Raw genomic sequence first — 23503 nt, forward strand, 5'->3', positions numbered from 1 at the left:
TTATACACCTAAAAAGTGTAAAGAGATTAGGGTTTAAGAAGTCAAATGTAGCTAAATCTATAAAGGTTGAGTTCTTTCCTGAGATTAAACCTAAGGGAGGAATGATCGTTATTTTAGACTTAGTTAACTGCCAAGTCCAGGTGTCTTGGATTTGACATGTTTACGAGACTCACATTATTTTGAATTTAGCTGACTACCAAGTCCAAGTGTTTTGAGTATGAAATGTTTACTAGACTTACATTGTCTTGGACTTGGCTAATTGCAAAGTCCAAGTGAATTGATTATGACATGTTTGTCAGATCCACGTTACCTCATTCTATTAGATTTGTCAAGGGAGGATGATCTTTCTTCGGACATTTCAAGGGAGGAAACACATTCTCGTGGGCATGCCACGAGCATGGCATACTGCCAAGCCCAATCACGGTTGGGTTTAACTAGCGCCAGACCCAGCATGTCGAAGCTTGGCACACTACTAGGCTCAATCACGACTAAATCTAGCACTTCTCCCTGGTCATTGCTCTCACTTTAGCAACATGATCCGAACTTCCAGCAGCTGCATTGATATCAGACAAAAGATCATGATTGCCAGAATAATCTGGCTCGATCTTGAATAAAGCAGCTCCTGGAATTTCAGCCAATTGAATCTAGTGATTCCCTAAAAGCAAGCAAGCATAGCACCCCACACAATTGCAGTAGGTTCGACTGGTTTGCTATTAACAAGGTCAATATGTTTATTCAAGGCACCCAGCATGACTAAGAAGGTCAACAACATAGTCATGGTGCTTTTCCACCGACTGAATTCAATCTGGGTCATTTGCTTGAAAAACCTCCTCCCTCTTTCACAACTCACTAGGCCCCCGAGGTTACAAGCAGTCAGAACCACGAGAAAGCAACTATATCAAGTTTTATATTCTCTCTATAGATCTAAACCGATAAAGAAATGCTACCTTGACTCAACCCCTGATTTGCAAAGGCAGTAATCGTTGTGTTGAACAAATCATTCTTAAAAAGCTTTCATAGCTCTTTCTATGCTTCCACTTTCTGGATACACATGTACCTAACTGGCAGCCACTGTGAAGAAGCTGGTATGATTCCCAATATAAAAGTCCCATATACCTTATTCCTAAAGCACCCATACAAGTCCAAAGCATTATGGGGCTGCCATTTTAGCATCCAGTCAAAGGACTCTTCTGCAGCTTCTAAATCCTCTGCTTTACATAACCCCGGAACCAACATCATGAATTAGAATAATTTCTAAAATATTCCAAGCATAAGAACCTATCGCATTCAAATAATGCGATAGGTCTTAGCTCAATTAAAGCCTTAAGCACCAAAGCGATAGTAAAATTCAAATGTACGAAGGACTCTCTACATATTTTCATTTCAACAGCTTTCAACAGACCCCCTAATCAATGAGGTCCAAAGAAATGAGTTTGATACAGGAATTTCATCTAACAGTACGTGAGCGTAAGGGTGACATTAAAACACAAAGGGAGAGGGAGAGCAGTCGTTAAAAGTGAGGTCCGAGATGATGGTGGTATAGCCTAGATTGCAAGATTGGCACTTGCTGAGAAAGTATGAGAGAGAGAGAGAGAGAGAGAGAGATTCATCTCGTGGCGCCAAATTAAAACATGGTGGTTTCACCGGTTGGGTACAGTAGCTTCTGTGTTTAAACTTGAAGCCTGAAGGTTTTGAAAATAGAAATGGGCTTCGATAAAATGGGCTATTGGAGAAGGTCAGGTCCTATTTTGGTCTAAATTCTCCATGGCCTAAAAGTAGATGCACAAATTCCCTATCAGCCCACCTCGCTGGTTCGACAGAGGAGAAATGCACCGATGTTTTCTGAACTGGATCGGCCCAGCTAGTCATTGCGGAGAAATGGTGAATCGAGACCTAAGATGTCTCTTCTTCTTCCTTTCTATTTTTTGAATAATATGCATTGAACTGAAAAAAATCGGCCGGCAAGATGATCTGCTACATAAGTGAATCTTAAGTTTATAAATTTATTTTGCTTAAAAAGGGAGAAGTTATATGGAAGAAGAAGAAGAAGAAGAAGAGTGTCACCCAAAAGCTGAACCGACGAGCCATTGGTAGGAAATGAACTGATGACCCAGAACCCTCTCTGGTTCATTCTCCGAGTCAGTGACAGCACCGACGCGCACACGGTTAAGACGGAAAAAAGTGCAAAAGGCATATGTAAAGGTATAGGTGTTTGCATGGAGATAAAAAGAAAACATTTGGCAAAAATATGGCGGACAGAAGAAGTTATTGCATCATGCCAACATGGATTTGTAGTTATAAAGATTTGACATCATTTGAGTTATAGTTAGGATGATTTTTGCAAATTGATTTTAGTTATTTTTAACTTTTAACTTGGAAAACAATCTTAGAAATAATTTTCAATTTAAATAAAAAATTTATTACAATTGAGTCAATTTTTTTTTAATTAAAAGTTAAAGTTTTAAAATGTTAATTTATATATTCTGATTTATACCATGTATCTTATTTAAAAAGAAGCTGATTTGAGTCATTTTTATCAAATATATTTGAAACTTTAAAATCTTTAACTCATTTTGTATAAATCATTTATGAGAAATAACTTTTGAATTATGATTCAGTTAAGAATTATAATTCAAAGATCAAGTCAAACGAACTCCTAATCCACAAGATCTGTAAATATATGTAAGAATAGCCTGTGAGACCATAGTTCAAATCTCATCTTTTATGATATGCGAAAAGTCCCCTTGCCCATGCTTGCTGACCATCAACTGGAATCACCGCCTCCCTTCGATGAGCAATCTTGCTAAAATGGCTATAAATCTTCTTCTGTCAACCATGGTATACTCTCTCTGGCAGGAAAGAAACAGAAGCATTTTCGACAACCACTTTCAGCCCCCACAAACAGCTGCAGAGGAAATCATCAACCTGATCAGGACGCATATAACGAACATGGAGCACAAATGCATCATTCCAGCTCTAATTCGGGACATTTGGGGCCTCCATGGAACTTAGCCTCGAGACCGAAATGGCTCTCCCCTCTATTTGATCAACTGAGTTGACCTTTGATTTTGTATGGGATGCTTCCCCTTTTTTCCCTAGTCGCTTCTTTGCTTAGCCTAGAGTCTTTACTCTATTGGTTTTTTTTTTTTTTTTTTTTCTATTGTCTTTTCTTTCCTGCTTTCTTGTTTCTCTGTAAACCGAGAGGAATGCCACTCTTTCTATATGTAAGTCTTCTTCTTTAATACAATTAACTTTTTCCAAAAAAATAAATCTTGCTAAAATAACTATCCTCGTTGTGAAAGTTCATCGTCTCACACCATTCCTACAACATCTATTAACTTATGAATAAGAAATTTTCTTTAAAAAAATCCCGAAACTTGTGACTTGCTTGCTTGGGCATTTACCCCGCTTCTCACCCATAGATAATAAATAAATAAAGGGTGGACCCCGGACACGTATTTCTAGCAAGCGCTACAGGAACATTTTTAAAAGAAAAGGATTCAAGAATGAGAGCGCTGAGTTTATCGCTGGAAACCACTCAAGTCCCTTACAAGCCATGTTCAGATCCAATCGCCTCAACCACAACATCGCCAAGATGCGACAACATTGAAGTCATACAATTCATTAGATAAACAAAAGGGAGGACAGGAGGGAATAAACAAACCAGAAAGTGAGTTTCTGTAGGAAAGAATTCTCAATAACCCTAGCACTTCACAGGCGCGGGATCAAGTAAACATTCAAAGGGGCAAAAGGTACAGATTCCTGACTGTTAGTGATAAAAAAAATTGAAAAATATTTGGTGGTTACAACAGAACTGCAAAAAATAATAATAATAGATATCTGATAAGCTACTTAAATTGATTGTAGTGCAGTTACATGTATGCTGACTCCATCCATTTCAGGCCTGCAAATAGAGGAAGAAACAAATCATGTGCAACAGAAGGTTTGATAATTAAATAAAACAGTCAAGAGAAGCATACTACTCCATAAGATATTATTATTATTATTAGGTATAAACCATATATACAAACTTGCACTCCTAACAAACTCAGTTCATGAAATTATTTTCAAGATAGTGGATTTCTTTTTTAATGCAGAAGTTACAAAGAACACCAGGAATGTCTCACTCTCTCATCTTCTCTTTTTCCTCTCATTTCTTAACACCATTCGAAGTACAACTGTTTCAGCTTCAAGTTAAATCATATCTACATTTCATGCATGAATCTGAAATGGGGGGGGGGACTAGATCATCTAAACCATTGTCATTCTTTTAGGTTAAAACTAAACTATACAACCCAATACAGAAATTAAACACACAAACCCATATGCCTATCTAGGGCTTTGTCCATTTTTAAGGAATAAATCCTCAGAGAAAGACTGTTATTCCCAAGACACTTAGCCCAACAAATGCTAATCCGGCAAATGACAGAATCATTATAACAGAAATAAGGAGAGAATGCTGAAATGGACAAAATAACAGTCAAGAGTAACATACCTGTTGCCTTTTCCTCTTTGGCCTCCTCTTCCTTCGGGGTTTATGAGCATCAGAATTTGAACTTAAATTTGAACTTAGATTACTACTGTGTCCTGTCCTTGTACTTGAAGACCCCCCCGCCCTAAAAGAAGATCTACTTCTGCTACTTGATGTATTGCTAGATGTAGAAATCTCAGCCCTCTGTTTCCATGAATTTTTACTAGATGAAGCTCCAAACTTTGATTGAGCATGCACTGAATTTGCATGCAAATTGTTTGAAGGCCGCGGAGGAGGCATTAGAACTCTGGCAGCAGTCTGTCTTGATGGGAAAAATTGAAGTCAGAAAAAAAAATCATTTTCAAGGGAAAAAAATAAGGAAAAATAAATCACTAGTGTATATTTTCACATCAAAATTCAATATTTGCGTTTAACAAGTGACCTGATTTCTTTCATCACTTGACATTCCAGATGCTGCTTTGCCAGAAGCACTAGAAGCTGGTTCCCTGAAAATTTATAATTTGCACCTTTTAGGGTATAACCCAATTGACAGCATATGCAAAACTATATTATGAAGATCTAAATATAGGACCAAATGGGTGCACAGAGCTTCCAGTCCGAAGTGACAACAGAAAGCTAGCAGAATAAACAATTGTACATGCCTATTTATTTATTTCTATCTTGATCCAGCATGTGACTAATAAAAACATGAAGGAAATATAAATCCAACCACAAAGATAAAATAGCCTGCCCAATTGTAAGCGTAAATCTTGAAACTAGAATCTTCACTCACAATTATGATATATACCTTGTGCTTTTATCTGTCCATTCATCATCTGCATCAGCTTCATCACTCGAGGTTCCAGTTAGAAAGAAATCATCTTCACTCAGATCCAAAAGTCCATCATCCTCACTCCCTGTCTCTGTTAACAGAAGCCCAATAAAGTACAAAGTACATCACCATCACAATAACAAGAAGATATCATAACAAAATTACTATGATGAGAATGTATTAGCATGAATAGATATATAATCCATCCACCAATCAAAGCCTTTTGCAGTGTGGAAAGGATTAGTTGGTGGTGCCTGCTCTTTCTGCTTTTGACCCTTATCATTTATTTTTAATCAAATTTATCCTTCTAATGATCTGCCCACAGCCCAATAAATGGGAAGCCAAGTCATATCTACCAGGCATAAAGGGTGGGTCCCCATCTTTGGCGAGAGCACACACAAAAGCCCTTTTTTCTTCATCTTGGCTATGTACGCATTCACAAGGGATTGTGGTGCACAGAATTGTAAGATAGGGTTAACCATTCTTCATATGATAACCAACAGTGTAGTAGTCTTTATTACCACGGATACACATCTAATTGCATATTTTAGTTTGATATTTTGATTTCTTGAGGACAACATGATTTTTCTAAACACAAATGTCTACAATATAAGCTTAATCCACGGAGCAGATCCACATGCATGTAATGGTGGATAGATTTCAAGAACTATATACAAGAGTGCAATACCATGCCTTGAATCCAGTAGCAAGGAAGTAACTTCTTTCATAAAACTTTATTTAGAAAGTCGCAGAGGTAAGTAAAAGAAAGAAGATACCTTCCAAATCCTTGCCGCTGGCTGCAGCAGCAATTAAGTTGGCTTTAATCTGCTTGCGCAATCTATTTCTCCGATCAACAATTTCTGGATCTTCACCTCCAGTAAATAAAGCCACGTATTTCTCAGTCTTGGGGAAAAACTGTAAGTTCATAAGAAAAATAGCAACATGAAACATTAAAATTAATAAAAAACAAGCGGGAGGACAAGCTGAGTTAATGCTATTTGTTTACAACACTTCTCCAAACTAAATACACAACAGTCAACATTTCATTCAGCTTATCTCACACTGTACAGTAGACTGTCTCTTCAATTTTGATTACCTTAGTACAGAACTACAGTAAATGCCCTTTACATATTACCGAAGAAAAGGGGGAAATTTGGAGTGCAAAAGACGTACAGAGCAGCTTACCCTAACATATTCAAGATCTTCTTTCAATTTAGAAAGCTGGTCAGCAAGATCAACATCTTGAGCAGCCTGACCAGATGAAGCACGCTGCAGTTTCTCCAGACGCCGTGTTCTTCTTTCGATCTTTCTTCTCTCTAAACAAAATAGAGGACATGACTTTGAGGATTCAGCATGAGACTGATTAATGAACAAATTTATTTCATTGAAAAAACTGAAGGAGTTACCAAAAAACTTAATCTTCCTATCACGCAAGAAAATTTTGCGTTCAAGAGCCAAACGAGTATGAATTTCTTGTTGCTTCTTCAATTCCTCTAACCTTTTCTCTTGAGCTTCCCTTACTTCAGGCGGGAGTTCCTTCTATTACAAAGAAAATTGATTGATTGAAGACAAGAAAACCCTAATTAAAAATGAAATTTGAAGTTGGAAGGTAGCAAGGACCTTGCGGAGCATGCGCTCGACGGAGCGGATTTGGTTCTTGAGAGAGACGGATTTGGGCTTTTGTTTAGGCTTCTTGTCTCCGCCTAATCCTTTGGAACGGCGGCCTACAGGGGGTTTGCGCTCAGCCACCCTCCGCTTGCCATAGCCACCGTGGGCCATGTTTCTCTTCGAAAGCTGGAAGATATGCCTCCCTCTTTTCTTCCCTTCTCTTGTTGCAGCCCTCTTTTTTTTTTTCTTTCTTTTTTTTTTCCACTCACTCGAGACGATTTGGAATGCTCTGCTTCCGCTTTTTTTGCCTCCCTTTCTCTTTTTCCCGGAGGTTTTACGATATCTCGCTTTTGGTTTTTTTTTTTTCTCCTTTTTTTTTTTAATGTGGCTTTTTTTTTTCGAGAGATTATTACATTCTTGGTGTATAATGTTCTACTTAGGCGGTGTTTTAAGTGTTCGTTTGAGGTCTTTCGTATGGGATTTTGTCCCAGGCAAAAGTGGTTAAATTTTATTTTTTTTAATGATTTTGATATATTAAAAATAAATTTTAAAAAATAAAAAATTATTATTTTAATACAAGATTTAAGTGTCCGTTTAAGGTATTTCATATGGGATTTTAGCCCAAACAAAAGTTTCAGAACTGGTCAATTTAAATAAATTAGTATAGAAAATGTTTCAGAGCATAAACAACGATCATCTCATAGTTCATTATACATGAGGAGAAAAATCTAAGAATGACTGGTCAATTTAAGAGCTGTCAGACAACAACCCACCATTCTTAACTATTTATTTGGGGTATTCGATTTTAACTGACATTGATTAAAATAAATAAATTATAATTTTCTTAGTTAAATCTCATTTAATTTCTACTTGGTTTTTTAAAAAGATTATTCCTTTTCTAATATTAGCAAGTGTTCTTCTTTTTTTTCTTCGTGGAACCCTACATAATATTTCTTTTTTAAATCTAATTTAATCACTTTTATATATATATATTTATTTGTATTATTGTTTAATTAAATAAAAAAATTGATTCTAAATAATAAAAGTGTTAGACACAATCAAATATACGGTTTTTGTCGCTCGATCATATATCTTGATATAAATCTATCTTTCAACTTTTCAGTTTAATCTTTGATTATCATTAATAATTGTTTTTACATTTTAAATGTAAATAATTTTTTATTTATTTAATTAAATACATGTATTAGCCTTTCAATTTATAATTACAATTTTTTCTTGATATAAAAAAACACATGGAAACACTTGTACGTTCATTTTATGGCATTAAACTTTTTTTGATCCAACTCTCGACGAAAGACAGGCATATTAGCTAGTAATAAAAGAAAAAAGAAAAGCCAGTTTCAGATGCAAAGGGCACTGGATGCTTTCCTGTGGCTGACAAGCAATGCCTGCACCTAACGGACCCTACGGCTATTCCAAATCCAATCTGCTTGATGTTCACGAGGAAGAAGGTTGCGTTTTTTTTTTTTTTTTTCTTTTTTCCCTTATGTTCGATTGGAGAATATTTAGAATAATTAAGTAATAACTATTATATTTATAACAAAAGAGTAATTAAGAATATTTGATGTTTTACAGTGATTTTAGTGGATTAACAAAATTAGTCTTTACAAAAATTATTTAAGGAGGACGTTCTTTTTTACGAAACTCATTAGTCTTTACAAAAATAAACAAGATTAAATGTATTTTTTATATATTTTATTGCATAATATAATTATTTTATTACTATTAACAGTAAAAAAAACATTAAACTTTAGTTTAGTTAAGGAGCTTTTTAGTCCTGAATTAATTTTAAAACAGTTAAATTATATAATTGCCCTTAAAATTTAACAAGCTTTGCATTTAACTTAGGGCTTCTCTTGTTTTTTGCATTTAGTTCATTGGGAACAACATGATAATTTCATAAATAAGCTAAAAAATAATACATGGAAGCAAGTAAACAGTGTTTATTAGGTTCAGATGACATGTATGGTGTCGTCTAATGGCCAAAACTTTGCTTCTATGATGAAGGCTAAAGCATCTTGGCATCCCCTTTACATACAAGTAGTGTGTATAGCTTAATTGTTACCAATTTAGTGCATGAAGTCTTTTGTTTTTTTATTCTTTTTCTTTTCTACTCAATTTTCGTGCCGGCCTTTAAAAAATATATCAAATTAGCCCTTGAGGTTTGTTGTTCTTAAGATTTCATCCATATTATCTTTATTATAGTTTTTTTTATTTAGAATAATTTATAAATTAAATATGTTTTTCAATTTCATTACCAATAAATTTTTTCATTTGTCAGATTTAATTCTCATTCTTATGATTATTATTTATTTTTATTTTAGATGGTTTTTGAAAAAAAAAATTATTATTATTAATTTTTTACTTGGCAAGATTTTTTTTTAATATTTCATAACATTTTATTGGCCAGTCATTTAGCTTCTTGGTAGTATCCTGGTCTAAAATTTAATAGGCTGCGAATTTAAGAGATTGACCTCGGTTACGAAGTTGACATGAACTTCCTTTGTTTTTTTCCCTTTTTTTTAAGCAATTTTTCCATCCTCCAGCTTTTGTTTTCTTTTATTCACTTTGTATGATATTTTATAGTTGTATTGAAAATAACACTGTTTGTCTCAATTTTTTTGTCTTTGTTAAATTTAGATTTTAAAGCATTTTTATCTTTAAAATTAAATTAAATTAATTTCATCCTCTAACAATTAATTCTTTAAGTGTTGAGCTTCTGAGTTGAGCTATGATCAAGAATTTAATGGATTGTGGATTTGAAAGTTTAACTCAAGTTTATAAAGTTCACTCGAGTTTGCTTGTTTTTTTCCCCTTTTTTATGCTCTTTTTTCATGATTTTATCCTGCAATATTTTTTTTTTTTGCTTTTTATGAGATTTATCTTTCTTTTTAAAATAATAAGAGTTATCTCGGGATTTTTTTTCCGTTCTTTTTTAAATTTAACCTTTTTAAAAGAAATTTTGTTTTTTTAATTATATTAAATTTATTGATTTCATTCCCCCAACATTTAATTTTCTAGGTGTTGAGCTTCTTAGTTTAACATAAGTCTATAATTTAACGGGTTACGAGTTTAGAAGATTAACACGAGTTTACAAGGTTTAGACTTTTTTGGTTTTTTCCTTCTTTTTTTAAGTTCTTTCTTTTTTTGTTTCTTTCATCAACATTTTGTTATTTCTACGAGATTTTTCTATGATTTTGAAAGTAACAAGGATTAACTTAATTTTTTTCTCCAACCTTTGTTCAATCTAGTTTTTTAAAAAGGAATTTTATTTATTCTTTAAATTAAATTAAATATATAAGAGTAAGCATAAAATGCTAGCGTTTAGTGTGTTTTGTTTTTGTTTGTTTTCCAAGTCACTACTTTGATAATACATGCAGCAGATTTTTCTTACTTCTTTGAAGCATTGATATTTCGTGAGCATTCTTTTTATGTTGGCAAAAAATTAACCCGGCTTGCAGCATTACTGAGACCATTCATGAAAGCAAAAGTGATGGTCACCCCAAAATGAAAATGATACATTTTGATCCTCTCAAACACCATGGATTCGTCCCTGCCATTCATCCTGACTGGTTGATTGGATATGCTTGTGAGCCACCAAATTTTTTTGCTCTCAACTCATGGCTAATATAATCCCATCCTTGCAAAAAATATTTAATTCTGGTTAAAAACCAATTTGAGAATTTTCAACCTGCATCACCTTCCATGCCAACCTCCTTGGGGCAAAAATACAGGCCAAGGGGTTTTCCTGCATATTTAAACTTTACACACAGTGTGACTCAGTTTTGGCTAGCCATTTTTTAGTCAAACTACCATTAATCCCATCTTTCATCATTTTCTTTTATTTGGGATCATTTTGACACGGTTTCTGCTTGTAAGACAGTACACATATTAGACAAACAAAGATGCCCTGCAACAATGGAAAAAACGATAGAAGGAGCAAAGGCAGATGATGACTAAAGGTTCACATTTTACAAAACGATGGGTTGTTCTCCTTCAAGCTCGGATATAACGATTAATGCGTCAGTCGAAGACAGGGAAAGCGGTTCTGATTTGACAATTGGATTGATAACCTGCAAGATTAAGATGTCTAGATCAAATTGGCTAAACCTTAACCAAATGCCAATATACCCTCTCACTCGTCTGTACCTTTCTAGTATCTTTCAGATAGCCTATAGCAACCTCTCGCCGCAAATATGCCCTTTCAGAGAGCTCTGCGAATGAAGGATGCTCCCCCTCCTTCATGTATAGGGTAATGTCCTGCCAGAGAAACACAAAAAAAGAAATAAAGTAGCTAAAATGGGTTTGAATAAACTCGATACTAATTCCAGAAAGGGTAGTTCATCACCCAAAATAAAGTCTCAAGGAAACAATAGCAGTTGTGGCTAGCATAAAATTTGACTCCTCACAGAAATAGAAAAGAGCAGCCCCGAGTCTCATTCCCCAACCGAGTCACCCTTCCATGGAAAATAGGCCCAACTCACCTAAGTTGGCTGGTTCTGAAGGATGCTTCACACCAAAATGCAATGCAAGGAAGCGGAATTTACCTTCACATATATTTCATCACCCTCTGCATTCAGAATATCTTTCCACACCTCATTCAGTTCACTGTTCTCTGCCACTGTATGTAAGCAAATAATTACTCTTCAAATTGAACATGGTCTAAATGGAAGAGTGTAAACAGCAAGTAGAGTACAATGATCAAGACCTTGAGCTGTCACAAGGCTCATTACTTTCTCTGCTGCTATGTAAGTCAGGTTGGGCTTGATTCTTGTAATCTGAAGAGATAGTATGATCTCAATAAATACCCATACAAAACGAGAGTGTTCTCGAAATAAAACTGAATAAGTCTGTTACAGGATGCGTTACTTGTTTGCCTAATTTTGAGTCGACAATCTCTGCAACTAGATTTTGTACCTGCAGAACAGTTGCTTGTTATATTGTTGAGTGTTAGTGGTTAGTGTTAGAGAAGAGGGGAAGTCAAGCTTAATACCCACTGACAGGGTGTTATTCTGACCATTACAGCAAGGATGAGGGGCTAACTTTGGCCTCTTTTTGCGTGGGGTGTAAACAAGTTCGATGTTCCTGGCTTCGTTAGAAGCTACCCGGGAACTCTTGGTTGCTATCAAGAGGTCCCTACCACCTGAGCTAGAAGCCCATTGGTAAACAGATAGAGCAATTCATTATGACTAGAATTCTATGATTAAAACTCTCGAACTAATCTTCAGAATTAAAAAGCAGGGATCCATACGATCAATTGAATTTAACAAGGATCATATTCACCTTCACTCCAAGTTTGTTGCAGATATTTTCAGCAAGAATAAGAGAGAAAGCAGATTGCTTGTCTGCCCTGGATGGATCTGAAGAAAAGAACGATTATGCAATGCCAGTTCAACCCAACAAAGCTTCACATATTGTTACCTCCAAGGCACGTATTATTACCTCCAATAAGCCATTCTCTATCAGATATCACCACAATTGAAAAGGAAATATCTTCATCTTTCTTGAGAGAATTCTGAATATCCAATATGGTTTCCTGTAAGGCATCAAAATTCATGGGGTTTCCAATCTGCAATATTTGAAAGATCATAAACCATTAGTTCCAATGACAAGAAGGTCTCCAAGAAAAATAAAATGAAGAAATGACATAAAATGTCTTTTTTCAGTTCGGCTCAATTAGGCAGTACCCTATGGGAAACCTGGACGTTTTTAAGTTTTCTTTTACTAGCAATGCTGCTGGACCTCATCCTCTCATCTAATGGCACATCTGATAATATCTCCTGCATATATTTGTAGAGGTGGTGAAAGTAAACTAAAGATTAACAGGTATCCAGAAGCTTAAAAGCATGTCAAGTATGAACATTAAGTTCTTGTATATCAAGTTTCAAAAATTACGAGTCACTGGGGCGCCAGACTTAAATTGTCCAATAGCTAATAAAATACTAAATTCCAGAAGAGACAACAAGAAGAAGATGAAGAAGAGAAGCAAAGCATGGAAAGTTATGTTTTGACTATCAGAATTTTCCAAGGGGACAGAGAACTAACAAGCACATCGATCTTATTCAGCAAGAAATGTAAATTGACTATAAAACTTATGGTAAAATCCTTTGTGTGGTGAAAACAGGAAAAGTGCAACAAAGGAACCCTCTTGGTGACAATCTGGTTTCAGTGACAAAAACAAAATACCAAATACATGTACATCACGCATTTCTGATAAGATGCACTTGTACATTACGCATGTTCTCATTATAATTGCTTGTGTAATTTAATTCTAAAGCTTTGGTAAGGAAAACCGAACTTGAAGAGCAATTACTAGTTAAATTAAGATGTATGAAAATGGACTGTAAGAGCAAAATTGTGAACAGGTATGATTTAAATAAATAGGTTAAAAACTCTAAATTGTATAGCAGCATACCAATATGCTCCCAGGTCCAAGATAATTATCATACTCTTCTATCATTTCTACAACGTCCGGGCGCCATCCAAGAAAAAGAACGCATTCCTTCGGTCCTAGACTCCAGTCTGATGCCTGCATAGACAAGCAAAACAATCATACAAAGTAACAAATACAATCCAGAAGTAAACTGTTGATTGAGCAATTGTCTCTCGGAAAAGATACCTTTGACCCTGATCTGTTGGGACGTTTTACAATATTTTTAAGTCGTGTTTTTCGCAATTCTGTAGGAAGATTTAAATTATCACTGTTTTCTTCCAGAGCTTCCAGATTTTGAAAAAAGGCAGCTCCTTCTTTGAAGACACTAGAATATGCCATTTGTGGGTTCCTTTTACCATGAACTGGACCAATGAACAATATCTATGTAGAAAAAGCGAACAAATTAGAGAATACATAGATAGGATCAAGACGGAAATGTAATCAACCCAACAACATGAGTGAAGCAGACACACTTCAAACAATATTGGTGAGCAAACATATCTTACCATGTAAAGAAGTTGATGAGATTAGAACTTAAGACAGCATGATGGCATGACATATAGAATATAATGCAGAACATAAAACCAATGATATTTATAAAGTAAAACATGAACTAAGAAATGGGTAAACCGGCAACCATACAATTATATGCAGCCAGTGATGGTAGAAAATGACAGGCAGTGACCCTTCATACACTGGAAATTGCTTTAATTTATAGTAATTGTAGAGGCTAAAGCACACAGTATCTTTTACGGGAAGGAAGTAACTTAACTCATCCATTGAACCATACCGCATCATTGACTTCCACTTTATGACACAGGTTTAGTTTATAGTTATCATCTGTCCATTGACAGATCCAAATACAGTTAAATCCATTGAAGTTCTGGCAGCAATTTGACTTCAAGTTTTAAACATGCAATCATCAAATAGAGATGGCAACAACACTGTTTTGCAGCCACAATCAATCAACACATTGACATGCGAGGCCAAGGGCCCATTTGCACGCTCTTTTTTAGTCAAATTTTGAACCACTAGGATTTATCCTGACAGCAAAATAACTGCACAGCATGTTCTGAAACTAATTTTTTCCCTTTATATTTTCCCTGGTTGTTAATTGGATCTGCAGGATTTCAATGTAAATTAGCTCCCAACGAAGTATGTAATAAGACAATATGAAACAATAAAAACAACAAAGCACACTTAGAAGTTATTAAATTAATAAACCACAAAAACAATATATGATTTCCAATTTGCAACAATATCTAATAATCATTCTGAAGTTTTCCGAGAACTTCAGCCATTTACTTGTAGGGAGAAATCATTTAAATAGAAGTATTTTTTAATCTAGTCGGATAGAAAAGATCAAACAGTTCAGATGGCCATACTGGTTGACATTTCAAGTTCCACCCTATGATTTCATATAGGAATTAGAAGTTTCACTGGATTGCATCTTAAAGTTAGGATTCTAAATGTGCAGGTCCACTATGCAAGTACAGAAATCTATAACATCCACATACTTTGTCAGTTTGCTGCAGGATCTCATCATCATTTGGGTGGAAGTATATTTTCCCATTCCGGTAGAGACCACAAACCACTACCTGAAGAAGAAAAAAAAAATCAAACTTAGCAGATTGCATGAAGTTCTCTTCAACCTGAGACTAAGTTCATCAGATGGCATCACCTCTTGAAATCCACGTCTTAGTTGCCTGTACTTAATTCCAGCTAGAACAGGAAAACTGCAGAGATTAAATACATTTTCTGCAATGAGTAAACATGATACTGATTAGTGTTTTTCTGTAAAAATACAAAATTGGGCAATGGAAAAAATGTAAAACTTTAAATACTTCTATACAATAAAAATATTGGAGTGTCACTATTGAAAATGATTCAACTTCTAGGGGTATTAAACGGGGATTTGCCTCGCTAGCCCAACTTGTATAGAACCATTCTAGTATAAACCAAAGCCGATTGTGTTTAAGATGAAATTTTCTTCTTTTTTTTCTTAGGACAGTGGGTTTGGGAAGGTTCAAGTGGTATTTTGTTGGTGCTGCTTTCTTTCAATAGGAAATAGCATATTAACCCAAACCCTCTTTCTCTGTCTCCCACAGACCATACTGGTAGCCTGGAGTAAGACATCAACTCATCAATAAGTTTTTGGAGAAAAGCCCGATCTCTGGATTGGAGAATTCCCAAATTTTGTCTTAGAAAGAGAAAGTTGTGATTCTATAAGGAAATTCACACAGTACTTCGATAATCAAGCAAGTGCTTGTAGATCTTTATAAGCCCCTTCTGTCGAGAACATTGAACAAATAATTTGGATGCGCCATTTTCCACCGGCTCCACTTTCAGTCCTGAAACTGATTTTAAAAGCTCACATGTATTGGTATTTGAAACCTGTATATCAAAATGAAACCCATATTCAGTTAAATTATGCACAAGGAACTTCATTAAGTAATCAGGGAAAAACTGACATACCTCAACAATGGTGGGAACAGCATCCATCTTTGTAATAGGTTGAAGGGCTAGCACAGATAGAAATGCGTTGGTGTCAATTTCATACCTAATCAATCAAAGATTTAAAATCAATAGTGCTGGTTTTTTCTAGTCTTTCTTCTGCAATCAAATCCCGAGAACAGTAAAGTGCTAAAACAAAGATGATTTGTTGATTAAGAAAATAAGCAAGATTCAGATTCACAAAATTAAGGCTTTGTAATGGTCAGTTCTATCGTTCTTAAAAATCAGAGGCCATTGGATCCAACATCCTTTTTTACTTCCCCATAACCCTTACATGACCTATAGTATTTCTTGGTCGAGCAGAGCCCTCATTGACCAACCACATCAACAAAAAGGTTGACAGTGATAATGGTGAAATGCAAAAGCACTAGTAATTACTAAAAATTAACAAAAGGGTATTAAATGCAGTCAATTATGTCAAATGTAGCATCTTTGCAGTCAATGTAGCATCTTTGTAGTTTCTTAGTTGCTAATGACCATACTCTTTGTAAGTTTCTTTGTTGCATAGTGAACAAAAAGTAGGAAATATCTTGGCGGTGTCTAATATTTAAAATACAAATACAAGTCTAGTTCATCTAAGACTGATTGTAGACATCAATTGATATAAATTCAATTCTGTAGAGAAAAGTTTAGCCTATATAGTAAGTTCCAATCACCACCAATTTTGACAAAGACACTTAGGGATATATCACTCCTTCTCTATCAATGTAATTAAGGTGCAAAACCTTACCAGTCATTACTACAAAGTATCAAGGTATCATGGCTCATCATTGCAAGTCTGAAATATAATTTTTGGACCAAAATCCAAATATATAATTCACAATATTTACAGGTTAACAGTTATGGTTTAAAAACATCCACTGTGGTACTAACATCTCTTTCAATAACAAAGCAACTCTGGTACTTGTCCATGCACTACAAGATGATTTCCATAAAATGTCATCCTGACAAGCAATTTTCTGTGACATATATGCTATCAAGTCAATTAATACAAGTAGATAATCCTACAAATGTTGCTTTGAATTCTTACCGATCTCCTTTTGTTGGCAGTATAATTATGGCTCGTGCCTTACCAGCTGCAGCTCTTTCAAATGATTTTGTTAGGCTAAGGCTGCAACTGTACAAACAAGGAGCTGGAAATGTGAATACTGAAGCGAAACAATCATGGATAGGTTATTAAATTTCAACTATAATGTATATGTTCGGGTTCTTTGAAGTTATAAAATAATTTTATTGATAGATTTTTCTTAAAAGTTGTTGAGAGAAAAGTCCTCCTGGATGCTTGATGTGCCTTATAAAGAGAAAGAAATTAATACAAAATGAAATATTTGCATAAAAAATAAATCATCGCCTGAATACACAACTGTCGCAACCAAAGGACATTGATGATGAATGAAGGAAATCTTGACAAAGTCCCAGGGAAAGAAAAGAACAATGGTGAGGCGTGATTTTCCAGAAGTCCTGCAATGAGCAAAGAGGATTTGCTTAATACCATACCTTTTAGTGAGGACATCAATATGGCTAAGATCTTTAGCAATATTGTCAGCTAGCTTGTCCATCTGCTTCCTTGGAAGATCAGACATAAGAAGAATTCTCTGCCTCCTGTAAAGACATAGAATGCATAAATCAAAGGTACATATAGCACACAATACTGGAATGGAAACGGTGCTGGCAGATGAGAATTAATTACCTAGCTGTAGCAGTACCTAAGCGGACAGCAGACTCATGGTACTTGTTTAGTTGCTTTAGTATGAAACTCAGATGACTGTTTACTCCACAAATAATGATATGATCTGTCTCAAGAACTTGTATTTGCGCCCCTTCCCTGAGCCTTCGCATGTTATCCTGTCCAAGTAACAGTCTTAAGAAAGCAACTTAAATACAAGCATCAGCAAGTAGATGTTTCAATAGTATACCCTGAACTGTTCTGTCATTGTGCTCAGTAGCCGAGAGTAGAACAAAATACCCCATATAGCAAGAACAAAGCCAATAGTGCGTTCAACTCGTGTTCTTTGCTGCAGTTCCATAAATTATGGTCTTTAGATTCAAGAGGTGTACATTAACAATTCTGAAAGTAGGGGAAAATTTTCAAGTGAATAATTACAAAGGCAACCGTTAAGCATGTATGGTTGGCAAAGGGAGGTGGTGTAACAACTCTAAACAGCCAACATCCACAATAAAATTTACACAATAGTCACTCCTGTAAGCATTCACCTCTTCAACGCACCCTTAAATGAGTAGAAGATGAACACAGGCATGCCCAAGCTTCCCAGAAGCAATCCTCAAGAGATTGGCTACCCCTGTATCATTGAACATATCACAAGCCCAGATCAGCAAACAAGCAAGAGTGCTAGATGCTGCCAGAGTCAATTAAGAGAAGAACCAAATAAGCACCCAAACATAGCTAGAGCAAGTTCCTTTCTGAAGAGAGAATAAGCTGGCATAGATTAAAGGGAAAGGATTTTACTATGAAAACTCACAGAATATTTTCAGCTTATAAATATCTTGCTCCCTTAAATACCAGTTACCTTGTGATACAGTCAACGATAAGTTCTATGACAATTTGTTAGTATTGTATTCTTAACTTTTTCATTGACATCTTCATAAGAAATCTACATAAAAAAGATGATAAATTGCAGAAATGGAGGCAATGGCTGTAACTATATCAAGTCTGAGGATGCATTATACTATATTCTTCAAAGGGGATGGTTGATAGGTTACCTGAACTTGAAAAACAGGAAACCTCCAATGACAACGAATGAGAAGCAAGACACAAGTAGTACCACAAAGGACCTACAACACATTTACAGAAAATTTATTGATTAACCAGGAGATGTCATGCTGACATTCATGAGGTAAACAGCAAAAAAAGTATAGGGCCCATGCCACGTTTTACATGATGACAACCATGATTTGCCCAATCTAACCCAATCAGTGATGCTAAAACTTTGAGGTGTTTTACTTTTCCATGGGAATTTAAACTACGGCAAAGATTTAACTGATACTTTAAGCAGACTGTATCATTTTCCAATTAAGGTTTCACTCTCGTGCCAGTGTTCCTATCCTAATAAAAAAGTTCCTGGACGGGGCAAATTTTTGTTTAACATGCAAGATACCTGAGAGATTTAACAGGTACTTTAAGCAGGCTGTATTTTTTTCCAGTCAAGGTTTCAATAAAGAACACTAGTACCAAAATATTAACCCTGAATGTCAGGTTGTGCACATATTTACAAAACCTAGAGCTCGTTTGCAAAACCTATAGCACTTGTTTAAATATCAATCTCATACATCTAGTGCTGACATATTATTACACTCAAAAAGATTTTTATTGCTTCCCAAGCAGCCAAGTTTACCACAAATGCAGAATAACACAGTTGGATTTAAGTGTGTATAATTGACGGATAAAAACTAGAGAAAACCTTCTTGGCACAATAGGTGATGGGCAGACCATTTGATTATACAAGCATACTTGGAATGTGCGCCATTAAATCTCTAATTTTTTAATAGGAGAACAAAATAGATGATTTGTTTTTCACTTTTTCCTTAAATGCAGCCACATCAATTTCATATTGTAATATCTCATTGACATCTAATCTTCTGATCCCTCAAAACATAAGGGATTTCAGTTCAAAAGGAACTATCAAGATTTCAACTCAGCGACACACAAATCTTAATGAACCAGTTGGTAGCAAAAAAATCAGGCACTGCGAATCGGAAAAAAGAAAATTTTCAATTCACTTACATGGCGACATTTCTTTCAAGTTGCATGTTGAACAAATAAAGCAAGCGTGATAAGCTCCACTTAATATCTTGAAGTGCGGGCAAGGACACGTCCAACTGTAGAGGTGTTGGTTTGTTCAAGGAATTAGACATACAAGCAAACGGGGAGTTTGTAGCTCCAAAAGTCCCAGCCAGGAAAGGAAGCAAGTCTTGGACAATCTTTATCAATGTATTTGCAGACTTTAAATGTGTCAATAAGCAGCACATAGCAATTGATCGAATTGTAAGTTTGGCTTGGCAATTCTGCACACACAGTAGATCACATAAACATAAACACGACAAGTTTCAACAAACAGACACATTAAGTTTTCCACAACACAAGGGAAGCAGTGGTCTCGTATATTAATTTAGATCACTTTTCTTTCAGTGCCAAATACATGTCAAAAGAGTAAGCCATGAACCAAATACGTAAAATTGTACACACCAAGTAAACTAAAAATAAATAAAACCAAACCGTTCTTTTATTTTCTCATTGAGAAAACATCACAACGGAAAATTAAGCATGTTAAAAATCTCATAATGTATTACATGTATCCATTTTTTAACTTTTTCCATATTCAGGTTCTTTCACGTAATGCTTACCTCAGAGCTACTATTTGGCTTCATACACAAGAACTCAGGGCGTGAATAATCTGGAACATTTGTATACACCACACTATCGAACTTATGCCATTTGGTTTGATTATTGGCTTTCCAATTCCCTGAAAATGTATTTTTTTAGATAAAATGTTGTGAAGGTTCACCTACAATTTATGATGAAAGTATCACCAAAGGGATGAAAATAGCGAGGGGGTGCTGAAAAATGACACAAAAATTAATTCCAAAACCATAGTTTTAAAACCTGGCCCGACCAAACCGGCGAATCAACCTGAGATTGGAACAGGGGCTAGGTTTAAAAAAAAATAAGAAAAGTCAAAAACCCGAGTTGACCGGTGTCTTGTTCAAAAACTCAGGTTGACCCAGTAACCCGATTGCAACTTATTAACTATTTATTTTTTTAACAAAAAAAAATGTCATTTTTTTTATAAAAAAATTTGGAATCAATTCAAAATGACCTAGTAACCCATTCAAAATCCGTGATCCGGGTATTGTGCCAAGTCGACCAATGTGCACTTTAAAAAAGAAAGTAGATGAGAAATTCTTTGTCACGCTCCATAGAAATAACGGGCATTAACTTGTTTGTTTGCTAGAAAGTAATTTATTTTTAAAAAGTGAATTCGAGGAAAATAAATTATTTTTCAATGTTTGGCAATGTCATAGAAAATAAGTTGAAAAATATTTTCCAGTGTTTGGTTATGTCATGGAAAATGAGCTGGAAAATAACTTATTAATATATTTTTTAAAATTTATTAAAATAATGAGGAACAAATCTTACAAATTAAAAAGTTTAATGAGAATGAAACTAAAAAAAAATCTAATTTAATAAATTATCTCAAATAAAAATAAATAACAATCAAAATAATAGAGATTAAATCTAACAGATAAAAAAATTAAAAGATGATGAAATTAAAATAAAAAATTAAAATAATAATTACAAGATGATGAAATTAAAATAATAATAATTACAATTTCATAAATTATTTCAAATAAAATAAGAACCAAAAGAATAAAGACCAAATTTGAAAAATAAAAAAAAATCAAATAACAATCATAAAAATAAAGACTAAAGTTAATATAAAAAACAAATTAAATCAAATTCTAACGGGTGAAATTATAAAAAAAAAAATCAAAACAAAATATATAGTAATTAAAAATTTGAGGATCAAATTAATATAATTAGTAAATAATATGATATTTTTAATTTTTTATAATTTCTAAAAAATATTTTTCACTGTTTTACTGAAAAAGTGTTTTTTCTATACAAAAATTTCTAATAACAAACAAGAAAGTGAAAAGAAAACTTCAAGAAACCACTTTTCGCCGAACAACCGAGGAATAAATAAAAAGGCAAGAGATGAAAAAACAGATTACTACTTTTAACTAAACAGAACCCCCGATCTAGCTAGTGTTATGACCCTGGTATCATACTTGAGTACTAGACGAGTAGTCGTGTTAGTGCTTCAAACTCACCTCCAGTACTTCGTAATCGAAAATTCCATGCACCCAGAGCTGAAGACTTTAACCACCAAAATTGGCATGGCAACAATTTTCTGTAAAAATAAACTGTCAAGGTGAATTTGTTGCTATCATCCTATAATAACAAAGCACCAGCAGCACATGAATTTAGCATAACTCTTCCTGTCTGTTCTGTAACAGATCATATTAGAAGTATCTATCTTAACTGGCAAAATTCTGATTAACAAGAGCAGCAGAGAACATAGGAGGCTCTTTGCTGCTTTTAATATACTAGAAAACATTCTTAAAAAGACTCCTATCTTACAGAGTATTTGGCATCCAAGCAAATCAAATAAACCCAAACAATCCTCAACAACTACGAAAACAATGTCTTCGACATTTACGTAAGCGATATTCATCATAAAATGTTCACACACTCTCTCTCTTGGCTATCCCAATTTGCTAAGCCTATTTTCTGTTTAAACAGCCTGACGACTATAAGTTTAAAATGCTACGTACATCGACTCAAAAGAATGTGCGCTTACAGAGAATGAGGATGAAGAAGAAGTAATGACCTCTCTGGTGAAGAAGAAGCTTGCTTCGGTATGGGGATTCGAGGTGGTAAAATCCATGGGTGAGAGCTCTGCAAGTGGCTAAGAAGCATCTCTCTTTTCTGGTGTTTCTAATTTGAATATCCAGTGTTTGATGAAAGTACTGAGATAGAGAGAAAAGGGAGAGACCAGTGAAAAATAGCAGAAAGCGTGTAATGTTTTTTTTTTTCTACCAGTGGAAGAAGGGCAACTATCTGTATTCTGTAGAGAGAGAGGGGAAGAGGAAAAGTGGACTGTGGAGAGAAAGTCCCATGTTTTCCAAACTAGGATTGCCAGTGATTCTGACTTCTGACTTCCCATTGGACAAAGGCATTCTGTGGACCTTTGATTTTTTGTTTCCCTTGTTGAGACTTTTGGTCCCGTACCTTGTCATGGGCCCACTCCATTCAGCTTTTGAATGAGACATCTCTACCCTCTAGGCAAATTCTATAAGCAACCATATAATTATGAGGATTAGGTGGGATATCAGCTGCTAAGCAGTAATTAGCACCTTAAAAATAAAACACCTCTCTGTATTATTGGATTGGATGGTAAATGGATTTATTATTTTTACTTTGCCTGCCACTGTAAAGAAAGATTATGAGAAAATAATCTGTTATGAATCCATTAGTTTGACTTGATTATGGATGATTTGTGGAAAACTACACATGCTCGGTCTTGAAATGTAAAAACCAACAAAATCTAATATAATTTCTATGACAAAAAAAAAAAACTTACAAAATATAAATAAATGTAGAGTTTGGTACTTAGAATTATACGTACTTAATAAGATATGATATTTCTAAACTCATTAAAATTCAAATATCAAACTAAAAATAATTTTTTTTAAATCCCATTTCAACATGATACATAAATATAAAATATAGATTACCAAGTATGAAAAAATGAAAAAGTAAAAAGTAACTCCATGCTCACATACCTGACAAATGTTGCAACTTGCAAGTGGAATGGTAAGATATATATATATATATATATATATATTTGGATTAGTTTATGAATATTTTAATTAATTTTATAAGTTTTGAAATTAATAATTATATTAGTTTTTAATGATTGTGGAAACTCAAACTTGTAATTATTAAACTAAATTATTCATGGGATGGTGAGATATTAATAGAAAAAGTTATGGCATTACCAATTAGAAACGTGGGTAATGTAGGAAAATATTTAGGTTAAGA

The 23503-nt window shown here is 34.5% G+C and overlaps 2 protein-coding genes across 10 annotated transcripts; both read right to left on the reverse strand.

Moving 5' to 3' along the window:
- Nucleotides 1–3655: 3655 nt before the first annotated feature.
- On the reverse strand, nt 3656–7312 carry LOC118061525 (uncharacterized). Of its 2 annotated transcripts, none has more exons than XM_035074986.2 (8): nt 6924–7312; nt 6710–6839; nt 6489–6619; nt 6080–6218; nt 5280–5394; nt 4914–4977; nt 4496–4789; nt 3656–3904 (listed from the first exon to the last, which is right to left on the reverse strand). In XM_035074986.2, exons 1-8 carry the CDS (start codon nt 7080–7082, stop codon nt 3899–3901), a joined length of 1038 nt encoding a protein of 345 aa, XP_034930877.1. In that variant the 5' UTR covers nt 7083–7312; the 3' UTR covers nt 3656–3898. The 2 variants fall into 2 exon arrangements, with proteins under 2 accessions (XP_034930877.1, XP_034930876.1); XM_035074985.2 differs by having other exon boundaries at nt 6710–6842; nt 6924–7309.
- A 3430-nt stretch (nt 7313–10742) lies between these two features.
- LOC118061524 (putative ion channel POLLUX-like 2) lies at nt 10743–22617 on the reverse strand. 8 transcript variants are annotated; one of them, XM_073411584.1, is made up of 24 exons: nt 22290–22614; nt 21730–21850; nt 20242–20360; nt 19622–19902; nt 18601–18672; nt 18107–18179; nt 17796–17894; nt 17570–17724; nt 17377–17481; nt 16910–16996; nt 15841–15925; nt 15612–15759; nt 15047–15123; nt 14883–14963; nt 13552–13746; nt 13348–13461; nt 12620–12712; nt 12375–12501; nt 12216–12292; nt 11802–11849; nt 11641–11710; nt 11480–11553; nt 11082–11192; nt 10743–11005 (listed from the first exon to the last, which is right to left on the reverse strand). In XM_073411584.1, exons 1-24 carry the CDS (start codon nt 22344–22346, stop codon nt 10904–10906), a joined length of 2571 nt encoding a protein of 856 aa, XP_073267685.1. In that variant the 5' UTR covers nt 22347–22614; the 3' UTR covers nt 10743–10903. The 8 variants fall into 8 exon arrangements, 5 of the variants coding, with proteins under 5 accessions (XP_073267685.1, XP_034930872.1, XP_034930873.1 ...); XM_035074981.2 differs by having other exon boundaries at nt 21730–21809; nt 22260–22614; XM_035074982.2 differs by having other exon boundaries at nt 21730–21809; nt 22290–22613.
- Nucleotides 22618–23503: the final 886 nt, after the last annotated feature.

This window comes from Populus alba, chromosome 10 (assembly GCF_005239225.2).
Source record: "Populus alba chromosome 10, ASM523922v2, whole genome shotgun sequence".
NCBI lineage: Eukaryota > Viridiplantae > Streptophyta > Magnoliopsida > Malpighiales > Salicaceae > Populus > Populus alba.

What these genes read in the sequence shown, in the direction of transcription:
- LOC118061525 (XM_035074985.2), bottom strand. Translation starts at nt 7,082, where the DNA reads ATGGCCCACGGTGGCTATGGCAAGCGGAGGGTGGCTGAGCGCAAACCC. An exon ending in AAGATCTTGAATATGTTAGG is followed by an intron (nt 6,219 to 6,488) that starts GTAAGCTGCTCT and finishes ATGAACTTACAG; the next exon opens with TTTTTCCCCAAGACTGAGAA. An exon ending in CAGCGGCAAGGATTTGGAAG is followed by an intron (nt 5,395 to 6,079) that starts GTATCTTCTTTC and finishes TTCTGTTAACAG; the next exon opens with AGACAGGGAGTGAGGATGAT.
- LOC118061524 (XM_035074981.2), bottom strand. Translation starts at nt 22,378, where the DNA reads ATGCTTCTTAGCCACTTGCAGAGCTCTCACCCATGGATTTTACCACCT. An exon ending in CAATGACAGAACAGTTCAGG is followed by an intron (nt 17,725 to 17,795) that starts GTATACTATTGA and finishes TTACTTGGACAG; the next exon opens with GATAACATGCGAAGGCTCAG. An exon ending in TAAGACGTGGATTTCAAGAG is followed by an intron (nt 14,964 to 15,046) that starts GTGATGCCATCT and finishes TTTCTTCTTCAG; the next exon opens with GTAGTGGTTTGTGGTCTCTA.